Source organism: Protopterus annectens, chromosome 6.part0 (genome assembly GCF_019279795.1).
Source record: "Protopterus annectens isolate FY-2018-M chromosome 6.part0, PAN1.0, whole genome shotgun sequence".
Taxonomy (NCBI): Eukaryota; Metazoa; Chordata; order Ceratodontiformes; family Protopteridae; genus Protopterus; species Protopterus annectens.
Window position 1 is genome coordinate 1,128,114,557 of NC_056737.1, and position 14,602 is coordinate 1,128,129,158.

Here is a 14,602-nt window from a genome sequence, read left to right on the forward strand (position 1 = left end):
GTATTTGTTTCCCACAAGTTAAACAGTTATTCACTTTTTCTGACATCGGCTGAGGCAAGAAAGAGTCCCCAACGGGGTACTTAGCTTTTTAGAAGTCTTCGAAGTAGTATTCGGTAGTAGTAATCTCTGGTTCTGACCGACCAGCACTTGCGAACAGCTTCTGCTTCGGGCGCCACGCGGCAAGAAAGACCGAGGAAAATGGCGTCGGCTGATGCCTTTATACCCGAAGAACTGCAGCTATGACGTCGGGTGAAGTGCGACACCAGCCGAAGCCGGACCCAGACTTTGGAATCCGGCCGACCAAAGGGCTGCCTGACGACAGGACAACCCATTTGTAAGGACTGCAGATGCATCCTTGAAGGACATCATGGGATGACTTATCTATAGAAACAGAAGGCCCTACTACCTTGAATGTCGGGGAACCTTTTCCTCCCCTTCTCGGAACCGAAGCCTCCAAAGATGATGGGTCAGGGCCACCCCCAGATCCAACCCTCAAGGGGAGGACCAGTTCAGAGCTGTCCAGAGCCATAGGTCTGAGAAGGATGGACAGATCTAACAAAAATGGAGCTAAACTCAACCCCTCAGTTCTGGCGCAGACATCTCTGCTCAGGCACTCACTCTGATCCAAGAGTATTGGAGCACAGCCAGTCAGGAAATTTGGAGTGGCAGAAGGAACTCTCCTTGGATCAGACACCGAACCTCTCGGAGATTTTGTATCCTGGGACTCAAACCACAGATCAGATAGGGAGACCTGAGGCAATGGGGATGGAATAAAGCATTACGTATAAAGGGACGAGCTCAAGAGCTGTATCTGAAGCCTAGCATATGTGTCAGCGTTGGATCCAAGGAACAGGTACAAACTCATTAGTGAGGACGAATGAAAAGGACATCACCAGAAGTGCACATTTAACTAAGCCCAGAAGTACTTCCTTATGTAGTGTAAGCATGCATATGAAGGCAGGGTAAAAAAAACCTGGGACAGTTCAAATACATTTACACAAATTTTCAAAAATCACCAAATGAAAAAGTACAGTTTTGTACCTACCATAAATGTAGATGTTCGAAGATCCACATTGCTGCAGTCCTTACACTTGGGGTAGTCCGCTGTCCTCGGTCAGCCCGAATATCAAAGTATAAGGCTGACGTCGGTCAAGGCGCATTTGACTGACAAAAGGACGTCAGGGTACAAATGTGCATGACCGACGTCATATCCTCAGTCTTTTCTTGCCCCAGATGTCAGAAGACCCTAAAAATAAAGGTCAAAACCAAAAGACAGCAAAACAAAACCAAGCACCCTTGCCCTAATTATATGTACAAAATATACACTATATACACAATATTTACAACTCAACCCACACAACCACCTCTAACTACAGAGGGGAAGGAGGGAGGGTAAATTGGACTGCAGCAATGTGGATCTTCGAACATCTACATTTATGGTAGGTACAAAACTGTACTATGTTCTTCATCTCACATTGCTGCAGTCCTTACACTTGGGTAGAATCCCAAAGCAGAGGTATGGGAGGATGGCCAAACTATAAGGAAGCAGGAGCTGCCAAAATGCCCTGTAAAACAGCAGTGGCAAAACCAGCCCTGGATTTAGAGTAAAGTGGCAGGTGATAATGCCTAGAGAAAGTATGCACTGAACTCCCAAGTAGCTGCCTCCAAAATATCCTTGGTTGCCACCCCCCTCAAAAAGCTGTCAAGTGGCAGTAGCTCTAGTGGAATGAGGCCTAATCCCAGCTGGAATCTCCTTGCCATGATGGGAATAACAGAAAGCAATGCAAAACCCAATCCACTTAGAAATAGTTTGTTTTGACACAGGCTTGCCCTGAGAACTCAAAGCAAAAGAAACAAATAACTGCTGAGACTGCCTGAACCCTTTAGTTCTGTCCAAATAATATCGCAACTGCCTGTGTACATCTAAAGTGTGCAAAATCTTTTCCCCTTTATTTTGGGGATTTGCATAAAAGTAGGCAAATGAATAGTTTGGTTTAAAGCCACACTAGAAACCACTTTAGGCATAAAGGAAGGATTAGTACGTGAAGATACCCTATCCTTATGGAAAATCAAGAAAGGCTCAACGGCCATAAGGGCCTGCAATTCAGAAACCCTTCTTGCAGAGGTAATGGCCAACAAAAAGCAGTCTTCCATGATAAATATTTCAACTCAGAAGTAGCTGCAGGCTCAAAAGGTTGTAGAGTGAGTTTCTCCAACACAAAATTGAGATCCCAAGCAGGAGTAGGAGCTCTTCGTGGGGTCTTATATTCTTTGCCCTCTAAGAAATTGCTTGAACAAAGGATGAGAAAACAATGGTGGGTCACAATCATAGTGAGCCGAAATTGCTGCAGCATGAACCTTAATAGAAGAGAAAGACAAACCTTTGTCCAGTAACTCAGTAAGATATTGAAGAGCCACACTCAAATTAGGCTCAGAAACATCAAAATCTTTTGCTGCACTCCAAAATAAAAATCTCTTCCATTTATCTGCGTACACTTTCCTTGTACTAGGCCTTCTAGCTTCCAAAATAACATTCAAAACTTGCTGAGGAAGTGGAGGCCCACTATGGTTCAAAACAGAATATGCCAGGCTGTGAGGTGCAGAGAGTGAAGCTTGACATTGAGCAAATGGCTGTCCTCCTGTGACAACAGGTGTGGAATCGAAGGCAAAGGCCATGGAGGCTTCCGTACCAGACTTCTCTGTAATGGGTACCAGTGCTGTCGAGGCCAATCTGGAGCTATTAAAATCATCCTTGGCTTGTCCTGTCTGACCTTTAGAAGTACCTTTGGGAGGAGAGGCAGAGGTGGAAAGGCATACACATGAAGATTGCTCCAATTGAAAGAAAGAGCATCCACTCTCCAAGCTGTGGGATGAAACCTTTTTGTGCAAAACTTTGGCAGCTGATGGTTTAGTGGAGAAGCGAACAGATCTATGTCTGGAGTTCCCCATGACACTGTCAATTTCTGAAATACATGAGGATCCAATTTCCACTCGTGGGGATCCATAATTGCCTGCTCAACACATCTGCTAAGGAGTGCTGTGCTCCTGGCAGAAACCTTGCCTGAAGATTGAGCTGTAAACTGAGAGCAGTCTCCCACAAAATCATTGCTTGCCTGGATAGAGGATAAGAATGTTCCCCTTGCTTGTTGATGTACCACATGACAGTTGTGTTGTCTGTTAGAATCAACACCTGCCCTGGAAGAAGTAAATCCTTGAAAGCTATTAATGCAAACTGGACTGCTAACATCTCCTTCAGGTTGATATGTAGATGTTGTAGTCTGGCAGGCCACTTGTCTTGTATCCACTTTCCATTTAGATGAGCTCCCCAAGCTTTGTCTGAGGCATCTGTCGTTAAAATCTGACTCGCCTCTGGCCGGGTCACAGAGAGTCCCTTGTTTAGGTGACATTCCTGAGCCCACCACAAAAATTCCTTTTGAATGCAAGGTATTATTTGAATGACAGTGTCCAGATCCTGGCAGTGCTGTGTCCATACATTTTTGAGATACCATTGCAGCTTCCTCATATGCAGTTTGGCATTGGGAAGCACCAGAATACAAGATGCCATGAACCCTAAGGCTTGAAGGACTGTCCTTGCAGTCAGCCTGGACTGATGAGATAGTTGATGAAAGTAAAGGGAAAGACACTCTTGTTTGTCCGGGGTTAAAAAGGCCATCTGGGATGCTGTATTCAGTCTCACACCCAGAAAGCACATGTCCTGAGAGGGTACTAGACTGGACTTTATTTCGTTCACAGAATACCCCAGGCATCTTAGCACTGCTATCACATATTCCAAATGATGAAGAAGCTCTTCCCTTCCTCGAGCCAGAATCAGGCAGTTGTCCAAATAAGGATAGATCTGTATTCCTTTTAGCCTGAAGAAAGCTATCACTGGAGCCAGAACTTTCGTGAACACTCTGGGCGCAGTAGATAAGCCAAAGGGCAATGCAGAGAACTGATAGTGAGAAGTCCCAGCTCGAAAACGCAGATACTTCCTGCAACTTAGTCTTATAGGAACATGAAGGTAAGCCTCCTTGAGATCCAAAGTTACCATCCAATGATCTTTGCCCAGCAGAGGTAAAAGCTGCTGTAACGTCAACATTTTGAACTTGGGAATGTCCAGATAAGTGTTGAGGATAGATAAATCCAAAATTGGTCTCCACGTGTTCCCCTTCTTTGGTACTAGGAACAGGCGAGAATAAAATCCTAGGCCCACTTCTGGCATAGGGACCGGCTGTATGGCCCCTATTTGGAGTAACAGAGAAACTTGCTTGTGAGCCTCTATTCTTTGTTGAGGAGGAACGTCTGGCATGCCTTTGAAAGGAGGCAAGGTATGGAAATAAAACCTGTAACCGTGGTGTATGATATCCAATACCCATCTGTCTTGGGTAATTAAACTCCAATTTTCTTTGAAAAGTGCCAACCTTCCTCCCAAAGGTGCTGCCAGACGAGAAGGCTCTGGCAGCTGAAAAGGTAGGTCATTGGGTCTGTTTACGAAAGGACTGACCTCTGCCCTCACCCGAAGACTGTGCAGGAGAACTCCCTGTTCTAGGCCTGCAAGAGCCCTGAGCTCTGCCCCTACCACGACTAGATCTACCCCTAGACTGGGAATCATAAGAAGGATACGTCCACCCCTTAGTAGGCCAATTTCTACTAAACTTTGGAGGCTGGACCTGCAAAAAATCTTTAACAGTCTGCATAGACTTAGCCTTGTCTTCCATTTTCTTTAAAACTGCCTCAACAGGAGAACCAAACAACACGTCAGATTGTAAAGGAGCATCTAAAATCCTTGTTTTAACATGGTCAGATAAATTTTGATCCCTCAGCCAGGCGTGCCTGCGAAGAACTGACCCAGTGGCAGCCACCCTAGACGAGGCCTGTACAGCATCAAAACCACATTGCAAAGAATGCTTACCCACCTGTTCAGAAACATGTACTAAATCTTGCAACTCTTTACAATCAATACCTTCTGCCAGAGCATCAACCTTAAACTTCAATTGTGAAAGGAGATAGTTTTGGTATTTCAACATGTGAAACTGGCAATTCAAAGCCCTCATAGCAAGAGTGGAAGAAGTATAAACTTTCTTTCCCCATCTATCCAAGGCCCTGGCCTCTTTGTCTGCAGGAACTGGATTCTTTACAACAGAAGCCTTAACACCTTTAGGCCCCTGGCTAACAGTTTCTGGGTCTGCCCTAGGACTCTTAAAAAGATACTTATGAGCTTCAGGCACCCTGTAATACCTATCCGGTTTAACAGGAGCAGGAGGCAAAGAATCAGGATTAAGAGAAGCCTCTGCAAAAACATCTTCCACTACATCCAAAACAGGAGGTATAGCCAAAGGCCTATGCTGGGGTAAAAACAAAAATTCCCCAAGCCTTTTCCTGGAATCAGAGAAGTCCTGACCTTCCCACTTAAAATGCTCCCTCATGGAATGAAGAGTTTCTGAAAAGAAAAATCCTCAGGAGGAGAAGCAGAAGGAGTAGAATCATCCACATCAGAATCAGAATAAGGAGAGTACTCCTGCAAGTCTTCAGCCAAGACTCTGAAACATCTGAAGCCTGCTCAAAACTCCCTAGCTCAGGCTCCACCCTAGGTCTCTTATCAGGAGGGCATAGAACCCCTAATCAAAGTAATCAAATCTTCTGCCATTTTAAGCATATGCTTCTTGGGCACAGTTCCTGAAGAACTAGGGGTAACACCAACTGAAGCTAAACCTGGCCTGCCCCTGGGAGAAGCCTTGGAAACAGAAGGAGAGGGCCTAACCACCCTAGGCAGGAGGGGAGTATAGTAACCTGAGAAGCCCCATCAGCCTGGCCTGCCTCCTGAGAGGCCACATCCTGCAATAACAAAGACTCTCCCTGGGATCCCAAAGAAACCTCCGTGGAACCACCGCTCCACCGACACCTCTAAAGAACCAGCGTCCGTACTGACGGTTCCTCTAGCCTAGGTTTAACTGCTTTTTCCTTGCGCTTCTTCGAAGAAGCGGGCGCCGGAGCATCCGACGGCATTTTATAATTGCACCGCTTCCCGAAGACTAACCTGGCACAATCTAATCTTCTCTTAATAGTGCGCTTATTGAATCTAGCGCAAGAGCGACACCCAACAACGTCGTGCTCAGGCCCTAAACAAGGAATACACAAAGTATGGTAGTCTCTATGCGGTATCTGTTTCCCACAAGAAATACAATTATTCACTTTTTCTGACATCCGGTAAACCACTGAGTCAAGAAAAAACTAAAATATTCCCCAACGGGGTACTTAGCCAACTTTGACTCTTGTCTGAAACTCCAAAATCGAACAATTTCAGAACGCCAACTGGCACTTGCAACACTGCTTCTGCATCGGACCATGCGGCAAAAAAGACTGAGGATATGACGTCGGTCATGCGCATTTGTACCCTGACATCCTGATGTCAGTCAAATGCGCCTTGACCGACGTCAGCCTTATACTTTGATATTCGGGCCGACCGAGGACAGCGGACTACCCCAAGTGTAAGGACTGCAGCAATGTGAGATGAAGAACATCTTATGACAAGCTGGGTTCAACCCCTCACAGTAAAGGGATCAGAATATTTGATGCTACCCAGGTGAAAAAACACCAATACCTACCCGCTAACATTTTCCAAACAATGTTTCCTGACCCTATCAGGGTCTGTGGCTATGTTCTCTACTGGTCCTGCTGAAAGCAAACTGCACAGAATATTACCTCACCACATACTACAGGATACCAACCCAAAATGTATCCAACTAGTACTAAAACAGCAAACTATTACTCATTCACATTAACATCTTGCGTTTACTACATTAACCAGTTTGGTTTTAAAAATGGATGTGTACACACACCCTCACCTACCCTGAGAGTACTTGCTTCATTTGCAGCCCACAGCATGTTAGAAAACCTCTGATCACATAAATGGAATAACACAACAAGGTAAAGGCCAGAGCTTATCAATTCGAACTCAGCCTAGAAGGAAAGAAAAAGAAAAAAATCAAAGTTATATCAAATAATGGTTCAAATACCAACACGAAAAGTGAACAAAAATTAGAAAACCTGTAGTAAACAATTCACATGTGCCAAATTTAGCATTTTCATTTAGCCATGCTCTTAAATAGAAGTTGTGTACTTACCATAACTTGGCATTTGTGTTGTCCAGCTTCATTATGCTTCACCTCTGGATCTAGGGATCTTATCTCTAATATGACTCGGACATTTCTTCCAGACTTACGATCCAAGCTTCAAACTCCTCCCTCTCCCATAATGCCCCACTCCTTTTCTAACCCCTCAAACAGTATCTGCTGCCCTCTCAAAAGTGATTTAGATTTATGCAACTTGAAAAGCAAAAAGAAAGCATCCTCATGGAAGCTCAGACTTGCAACCTATGGGTTCCCATATCCTCTCCCATCGCTCTGTTGATTTAGGATGGGGGCAGGAGGGTGAGATGTGATGCATAATGAAACTGGACAACACAGATGCCAAGTTATGGTAAGTACATACCTTCTAATCTGATTATATCCATTTCATTATGCATCACCAATGGGTCAGAGTCCCCAGCTACAAAAATGCCTGAGCACTGCGGAGCCAAAAGATGCTCTGTTTCTAGAAATAAAGGTCCAACTTAGTGAGATACAAATGTATGAGATTTGGACCAGGATGCTGCTGCACAAATTTCATCAATAGGAGCTCTTGTAGAGGAAGCAGAAGAGTTAGACATAGACCTAGTAGAGTAAGCTCAACAGGACGGGGAAGTTGCATTCCATACTGGGAGTAGACCACAGATATATAAATCAGCAATCCACTTAGCTTAAGTAATCTTGGAAATGGCCTGACCTATATGGTGAAAAGGAGATGAACTGATCAGATTTCCTGTGTGGTTTAGTTTTGTGTAACCAGAAGCACAACTAAGTACATGCAGCAAATGCAGCATATATTTGCTATTATTGGAATAATTAGGAAAGAGCACAGACGAATGGTCTGGTTAATATTAGTCTCTGTGGTGACCTTCAGTATGAAGGACGGATTGTTCCGAGGGTGAGACTATCTCTGACGAAGGTAATACGTGGTGGCAATAAAAATGCAGCATGTAATTCTGACACTCTTCTTGCTGAAGTAATGGCCACTAGGAAAGGCACTCTCTCAAGATAAGAATTTCAAGTCACATGAACTAGCAGGGTTCAAAGGGTCTCATGTAAGGCCTTGAAGTACAACAGTGAGATCCCAAGGAGGGGATGGATCTTTTACTGTCAGTCGGAGATGAAAGATTCAAGGTCCTGCATGATTTTGAAGTGGAAAAAGATGATGAAAACTTTTCCCTACGTGAAAAATCGTAATAGCTGCTAGTTGTAATTTTACAGTAGAAAAACTAGCTCCATGCTGAAACAGTGAGCTGAGAAACATATCTGAAATAGAAGCAGAAAAAGGGATCAATATTCTGCTCTGATGCCCAAATGGAAAAACTCTTCCATTTACTATTATAGACTTTCATGGTGGAAGATTTCTGAAAAGCAAGTATAATTTCTAAACTGGGGAGGCTAGCTTGGACTTTCATAGAATCACTGGAACTGGAGAAACCAAGCGGTTAGTCTCACGGATCGAAGACTGCAAATCTGATGTTCTAAAGGATGGGAAATCAGATCCTGCTTGAGATCCAGTATCCACGGGGGATACTTGCTATGAGACTACAAGGCTAGCTTGGTCTTCAACCTGATGGCTTTCTGTAAGACTGGGAATCAAGAGGAATTGCAGGATAAGCATACAGGAGACCCAAGGGCCAATCATGGACTAGAGCATCCCTGGGTGACTCCCCCAAGGGAGGGACGAGTAAAGTATTTACTGCACTTGTTCAGGGGAGAGGCACAGAGATCACAGAAAGGTTGGCCCCAATGGCTGAATATTTGATCTGCTACTGATTCAGGGACCACTCGTGTGGACTTGAGATCGATCTGCTTAGCCTGCCTATCAGAATTCTGGACTCCCCCAGGATGTGCGTTGCAATGAAAAAGCGGTTTGAATAGATTGCCCATTCCCAAACTCTCATGACCTCCCTACACAATGGGTAAGATCAAGTTCCCCACTGCCTGTTTATGTACCAAACGACCTACATATTTGTCTAAGAATTGCAAATGTTCCCAGAGGAAAGCAGTCCTGAAAGGCTTGCAACATTAGAAAAATTGTCCTCATCTCCAGGACATTTACATGCAACTTTGTCTCCATCGTGGACCACGTGCCTTGTACCATTCTTCCTTGAAAATGCCGCCCCCCCCCCCCCACACACACACACACTCCAACAGGGAAGTGTCCATGGTCACTGTGGCTATAAGTGGAGGAGACATGAAGGGTCTGCTGAAAGGAAGCATCCATGGTCACTGTGGCTACAAGTGGAGGAGACATGAAGGGTCTGCTGAGATGGAGGTTATCTGTAAGCATCCAATACTGCAGATGACTGCAAATCAGAGTTAGTCTGACAGGGGTTGACCATGGCTGGTACAGAATAGACCATTGGACCACTAGGGTGCACTGGAGAACTTGCATGAATAATATAGCTAGAGAGACCAGAAGAATGGCAAATGACATGGACCCTAGGGCCATAAGGACCCAGTGAGCTGGCAGTATCGGGGTCTCTAGTAATAGCAGAATCTGATGTCTAAAAGAGGTTATTCTCTGTGGACACAGGGCAGCTGTGTAGTTCTGTTCAACTGTGTTCCTATGAACTCCGTCTTGTACAGGAGACATCTCTGACTTACAGATTCACTGATTCCCAGGCAACTGAAGAGTTGTAGCATGACCTGAATGGCTCGAAGTAGATGAGACCTTGTAGGCGCCACCAGAAGTTAATTGTCTAAGTATGGAAATACCTGGAATCCTTGCAGACGGAGGTGGGCAGCAACCACTGCCATGCATTCGGTGAACACCCGGGGGGGGGGGGGGGTGATGCTGAGACCAAAGGGCAGTGCTCTGAGTTGATGATGATTGGCTCCCAGCTGGAAGCATAAATGTCTTCTGGAACGCCTGTCTATTTTGATATGATAGTACGCAACTGAGTACATCTAACAGTCCTTGACTAGAAGCAGCAGCATGGATTGTACCGTAGCCATGTGAAAGTTTGACTGCTTCACAAATTCAGACTGTGCAAGTCCAGGGTCATTTGAAGGTCCCAGGTTTTCTTTGGCACCAAAAAGAAGCGAAGTTCTGCATCCTAGATTTTCTGTTGGGATCTCCTGGATGACTTTTTCTAGAAGTTTTTGAACCTCCAGAAAGGTTCCCCCCCCCACATCCTCTGACTGGGTGGCACATCAGATAGATATCTCCTGGAACTAGGGGGGAGGAGGAAAGGAAAAGGGAATATAATAACCTCTGGAAAAAATAAGTTATGTACTTACCATAACGTTTCATGTGAGTTGTTCACCTCGCTTTCATTCTTACAAATGGGTTCGGAGACTCTCTCTCGGCTCAGAGTCGGCTGCTTTCACAAGCTCAAGGTTTTCAACTAGCTTGAGGCCAAGTCCCTATCCCATGATGCTCTCTGCCTCACCTCAGATCTAGTTTGCTGATCCAAACATATACAACATAAGAAAAATATGAATTACTCCTGGAGTAAGAAATATTACACAAAAACTACCAGACCCCAAATTTGTTACTCGTACTTGGAGAAGCCTGGAGGGGATAGGCAGGAGGGAATGTAGGAATGAAGGCGAGATGAACTCACATGGAACGTTATGGTAAGTACATAACTGCATGTGAAGTTGTTCAATCTCGCCGTTCATCCTTACAAATGGGTAGCGTGTCCCAAGCACCATTCATCCTGGGTGGCTCACGGGAGTATATTCCTGAGGACAGTGGAACCAAAAGGAAGCCATGTCCCTGAAGGCCTTACCAACTTTGTAATGCGCAATGAAAGTATGTGGCTTTGACCAAGTGACAGCTGCACATACTGTGTCTAACGGCAGTCTAGCCATATAAGCTGCAGAAGTAGAAACTGCCCTTGTGGAATGCGTCTTCACCTTATGTTCTAATGGTTGATTCATGAAAGAATATATAAATTTTATACAGTCAGTCAACCATTTGGAAAGAGTGACTTTTGACACCGGTAGCCCTTTCTTGGTATCAGAATGAGAAAAGTACAGTTTTGTACCTACCATAAATGTAGATGTTAGAGGATCCACATTGCTGCAGTCATAACCTGTGGGTAGTCCGCTGTCCTCGGTCGGCCCGAATACCAAAGAGTTAGGCTGGCGTCGGTCATGGGCACCCGGAGCTGACATCAGTACGTAGTAGTACTTAAGCGCATGACCGACGCCATATCCTCAGTCTTTCTTGCCCCAGATGTCAGAAGGCCTTAAAAAAAGAAAGGCCAGAGCCAAAATAGTAAATACCCAACAACCACAAAAGAGAAAACAACAATTATCCCAAAGGAATAACAGTAACCCCAACCTACAGAGGGGAAGGAGGGAGGGAAAATAGGACTGCAGCAATGTGGATCCTCGAACATCTACATTTATGGTAGGTACAAAACTGCACTAAGTTCCTCGTCTCACATTGCTGCAGTCATAACCTGTGGGTAGAATCCCAAAGCAAAGGAAAAGGGAGGCTGGTAAACTAAAAAGCATTAGGAGCTGCTAACATGCCCTGTAAGACTGCAGTGGCAAACCCAGCCCTAGACTTGGAATAAAGAGGGAGATGGTAATGCTTAGTAAAAGTGTGAACTGAACTCCAAGTAGCTGCCTCCAAAATATCCTTAGTAGCTACCCCCCTCAAAAAGGCAGTAGATGTGGCAGTAGCCCTAGTGGAATGAGGTCTGATCCCAGCGGGAACATTCTTCCCATGATGGGAATAACAAAAAGCAATACATTGACCAACCCACTTAGAAATAGTCTGCTTTGAAACAGCTTTCCCTTGTGAACCCAAAGCAAAAGAAACAAATAACTGTTGAGTCTGTCTGAATTCTTTAGTTCTGCTCAAATAATAATGCAGCTGCCTGTGGATATCCAAAGAATGCAAGACTTTTTCCCCCCTATTTTGGGGATCAGCATAAAAAGTAGGCAAATGGATAGACTGGTTCAAGGCCACATTGGAAATCACCTTTGGCATAAAAGTAGGGTTAGTACGCAAAGAAACTCTATCCTTATGGAAAATCAGAAAGGGTTCAACAGCCATGAGAGCCTGCAATTCAGATACCCTCCTAGCAGAAGTAATGGCCAACAAAAAAGCAGTCTTCCAAGACAAAAACTTCAATTCAGATGTAGCTGCAGGTTCAAAAGGAGGTAAAGTAAGCTTCTCCAACACAAAATTGAGATCCCAGGAAGGAGTAGGAGCTCTACGTGGGGGTCTTATATTCTTTGCCCCTCTAAGAAATTGCTTAAACAAAGGGTGAGAAAATAAAGGAGGGTCACAATCATAGTGAGCAGAAATGGCTGCAGCATGAACCTTCACAGAGGAGAAAGACAAACCCTTGTCTAGTAATTCAGTAAGGTACTGTAGTGTAAAACTCAAATTAGGCACAGAGACATCAAAGCCCTTTGTCGTGCTCCAAATAAAAAATCTCCTCCATTTATCAGCATAAACTTTTCTAGTGTTGGGCCCGCCTGGCTTCCAAAATGACATCTAAAACCTGTTGAGGAAGCTGAGACCCCACAGGCTCTAAAACAGAATACGCCAGGCTGTTAGATGCAGGGACTGCACCCCGACATTGAGCAAATGATTGCTTGACTGGGACAACAAGTGAGGAAGCTGTGGCAAAGGCCAAGGAGGCTCCTGAATTAAACTCCTCAGCAGAGGATACCAGTGCTGACGTGGCCAATCTGGTGCTATCAGAATCATGCAAGGCTTGTCCCGCCTGACTTTCAAGAGTACCTTGGGAAGGAGAGGCAGAGGAGGGAAAGCATAGACATGTAGGTTGTTCCAACTAAAAGATAGAGCATCCACTTTCCAAGCTTTTGGGTGAAACATCTTTGTGCAAAATTTTGGTAGTTGGAAATTTAGAGAAGCGAACAGATCTATGTCTGGAGTTCCCCAAGCCACTGTCAACTGTTGGAATACCTGAGGATCCAATTTCCACTCGTGGGGATCCACAATTTGTCTGCTCAATACATCTGCTAGGGAGTTCTGTGCTCCTGGCAGAAACCGTGCTTGAAGAGTGATGTGCAAACTCAGAGCAGTCTCCCACAATATCATTGCTTGTCTGCAAAGAGGGTAAGAATGGGTTCCCCCCTGCTTGTTGATGTACCACATGACTGTTGTGTTGTCTGTTCGAATCAACACCTGTCCTGGTTGAAGTAGGCCCTTGAAAGCCATCAGGGCAAACTGGACTGCTAACATCTCCTTCATGTTGATATGCAAATGCTGTAGTCTGGGAGGCCACGTGTCTTGAATCCATTTTCCATTGAAGTGTGCTCCCCAAGTCTGAGGCATCCGTCGTTATGATCTGACTCGCCTCTGGTCGGGTCACAGAGCGCCCCTTGTTTAGGTGACATTCCTGCGCCCACCACAAGAATTCCTTCTGGATGCAAGGTATTATCCGAATGACAGTGTCCAAATCGTGGCAGTGTTGAGTCCATACACTTTTGAGATACCATTGTAGCTTCCTCATATGCAGTTTGGCATTGGGAAGTACTAGAATGCAAGATGCCATGAACCCCAAGGCTTGAAGGACTGTCCTTGCAGTCAGCCTGGACAGTACTGATAATTGCTGGAAGTATAGGTGAAGAGTTCTTTGTTTGTCCGGGGTCAGATAAGCCATCTGAGAAGCTGTATTCAGTCTCACACCCAGAAAGCACATGTCCTGAGAGGGTACTAGACTAGACTTTATTTCGTTCACAGAATACCCCAGGCACCTTAAGACTGCCATTACATACTGTAGATGCTGAAGTAACTTGTCTTTGTCTTGAGCCAGAATCAGGCAATCGTCCAGATAAGGATAAATTTGTATTCCCCTCTGTCTGAAGAAAGCTATTACAGGGGCCAGAACTTTTGTGAACACCCTGGGCGCAGTAGATAAACCAAAGGGCAATGCAGAGAACTGATAATGAGAAGTACCAGCCCGAAATCGCAGGAATCTCCTGCAGCTGGGCCTGATAGGAATGTGAAGATAGGCCTCTGAGATCCAGAGTTACCATCCAGTGATCTTTGCCTAGCATAGGCAGAAGTTGTTGTAATGTTAACATCTTGAACTTTGGAATGTCTAGGTAGGTATTGAGAATGGACAAATCCAGAATTGGCCTCCAAGTGTTTCCTTTCTTTGGCACTAGGAATAGACGGGAATAAAACCCTAGGCCTACTTCTGACGGAGGTACCACCTGGATTGCTCCCATCTGTAAAAGCAAAGAAATTTGTTCCTGAGCCTCCAACCTTTGCTGAGGAGGTACATCTGGCATGCCTTTGAAAGGAGGAAAAGTGTGAAAATAAAACTTGTAACCTTGACTTATTATTTCCAACACCCATTTGTCCTGGGTGACCAAATGCCAGTTTTGTTTGAAAAGTGCCAACTTTCCTCCTAGAGGAGCTGCCAGAAAAGAAGGGTCTGGCAGCTGAAGATACAGGTCATTGGGTTTGTTTACGAAAAGGCTGACCCCTGCCCTCACCAGAAGACTGTGCAGGAGTACTCCAAGTCCTA

The 14,602-nt window shown here is 45.0% G+C and overlaps 1 protein-coding gene across 2 annotated transcripts in view; it reads right to left on the minus strand.

Annotated features, from left to right (window-relative positions):
* Window positions 1–14,602, minus strand: part of MARCHF7 (membrane associated ring-CH-type finger 7) — a 919,282-nt gene that overhangs the window by 302,693 nt on the left and 601,987 nt on the right. For both annotated transcript variants that reach the window (XM_044074748.1, XM_044074747.1), the window contains one exon: window positions 6,850–6,960. In XM_044074748.1, coding sequence (XP_043930683.1) covers window positions 6,850–6,960 — 111 coding nt within the window. The remainder of the gene's footprint in view (window positions 1–6,849; window positions 6,961–14,602) is intronic.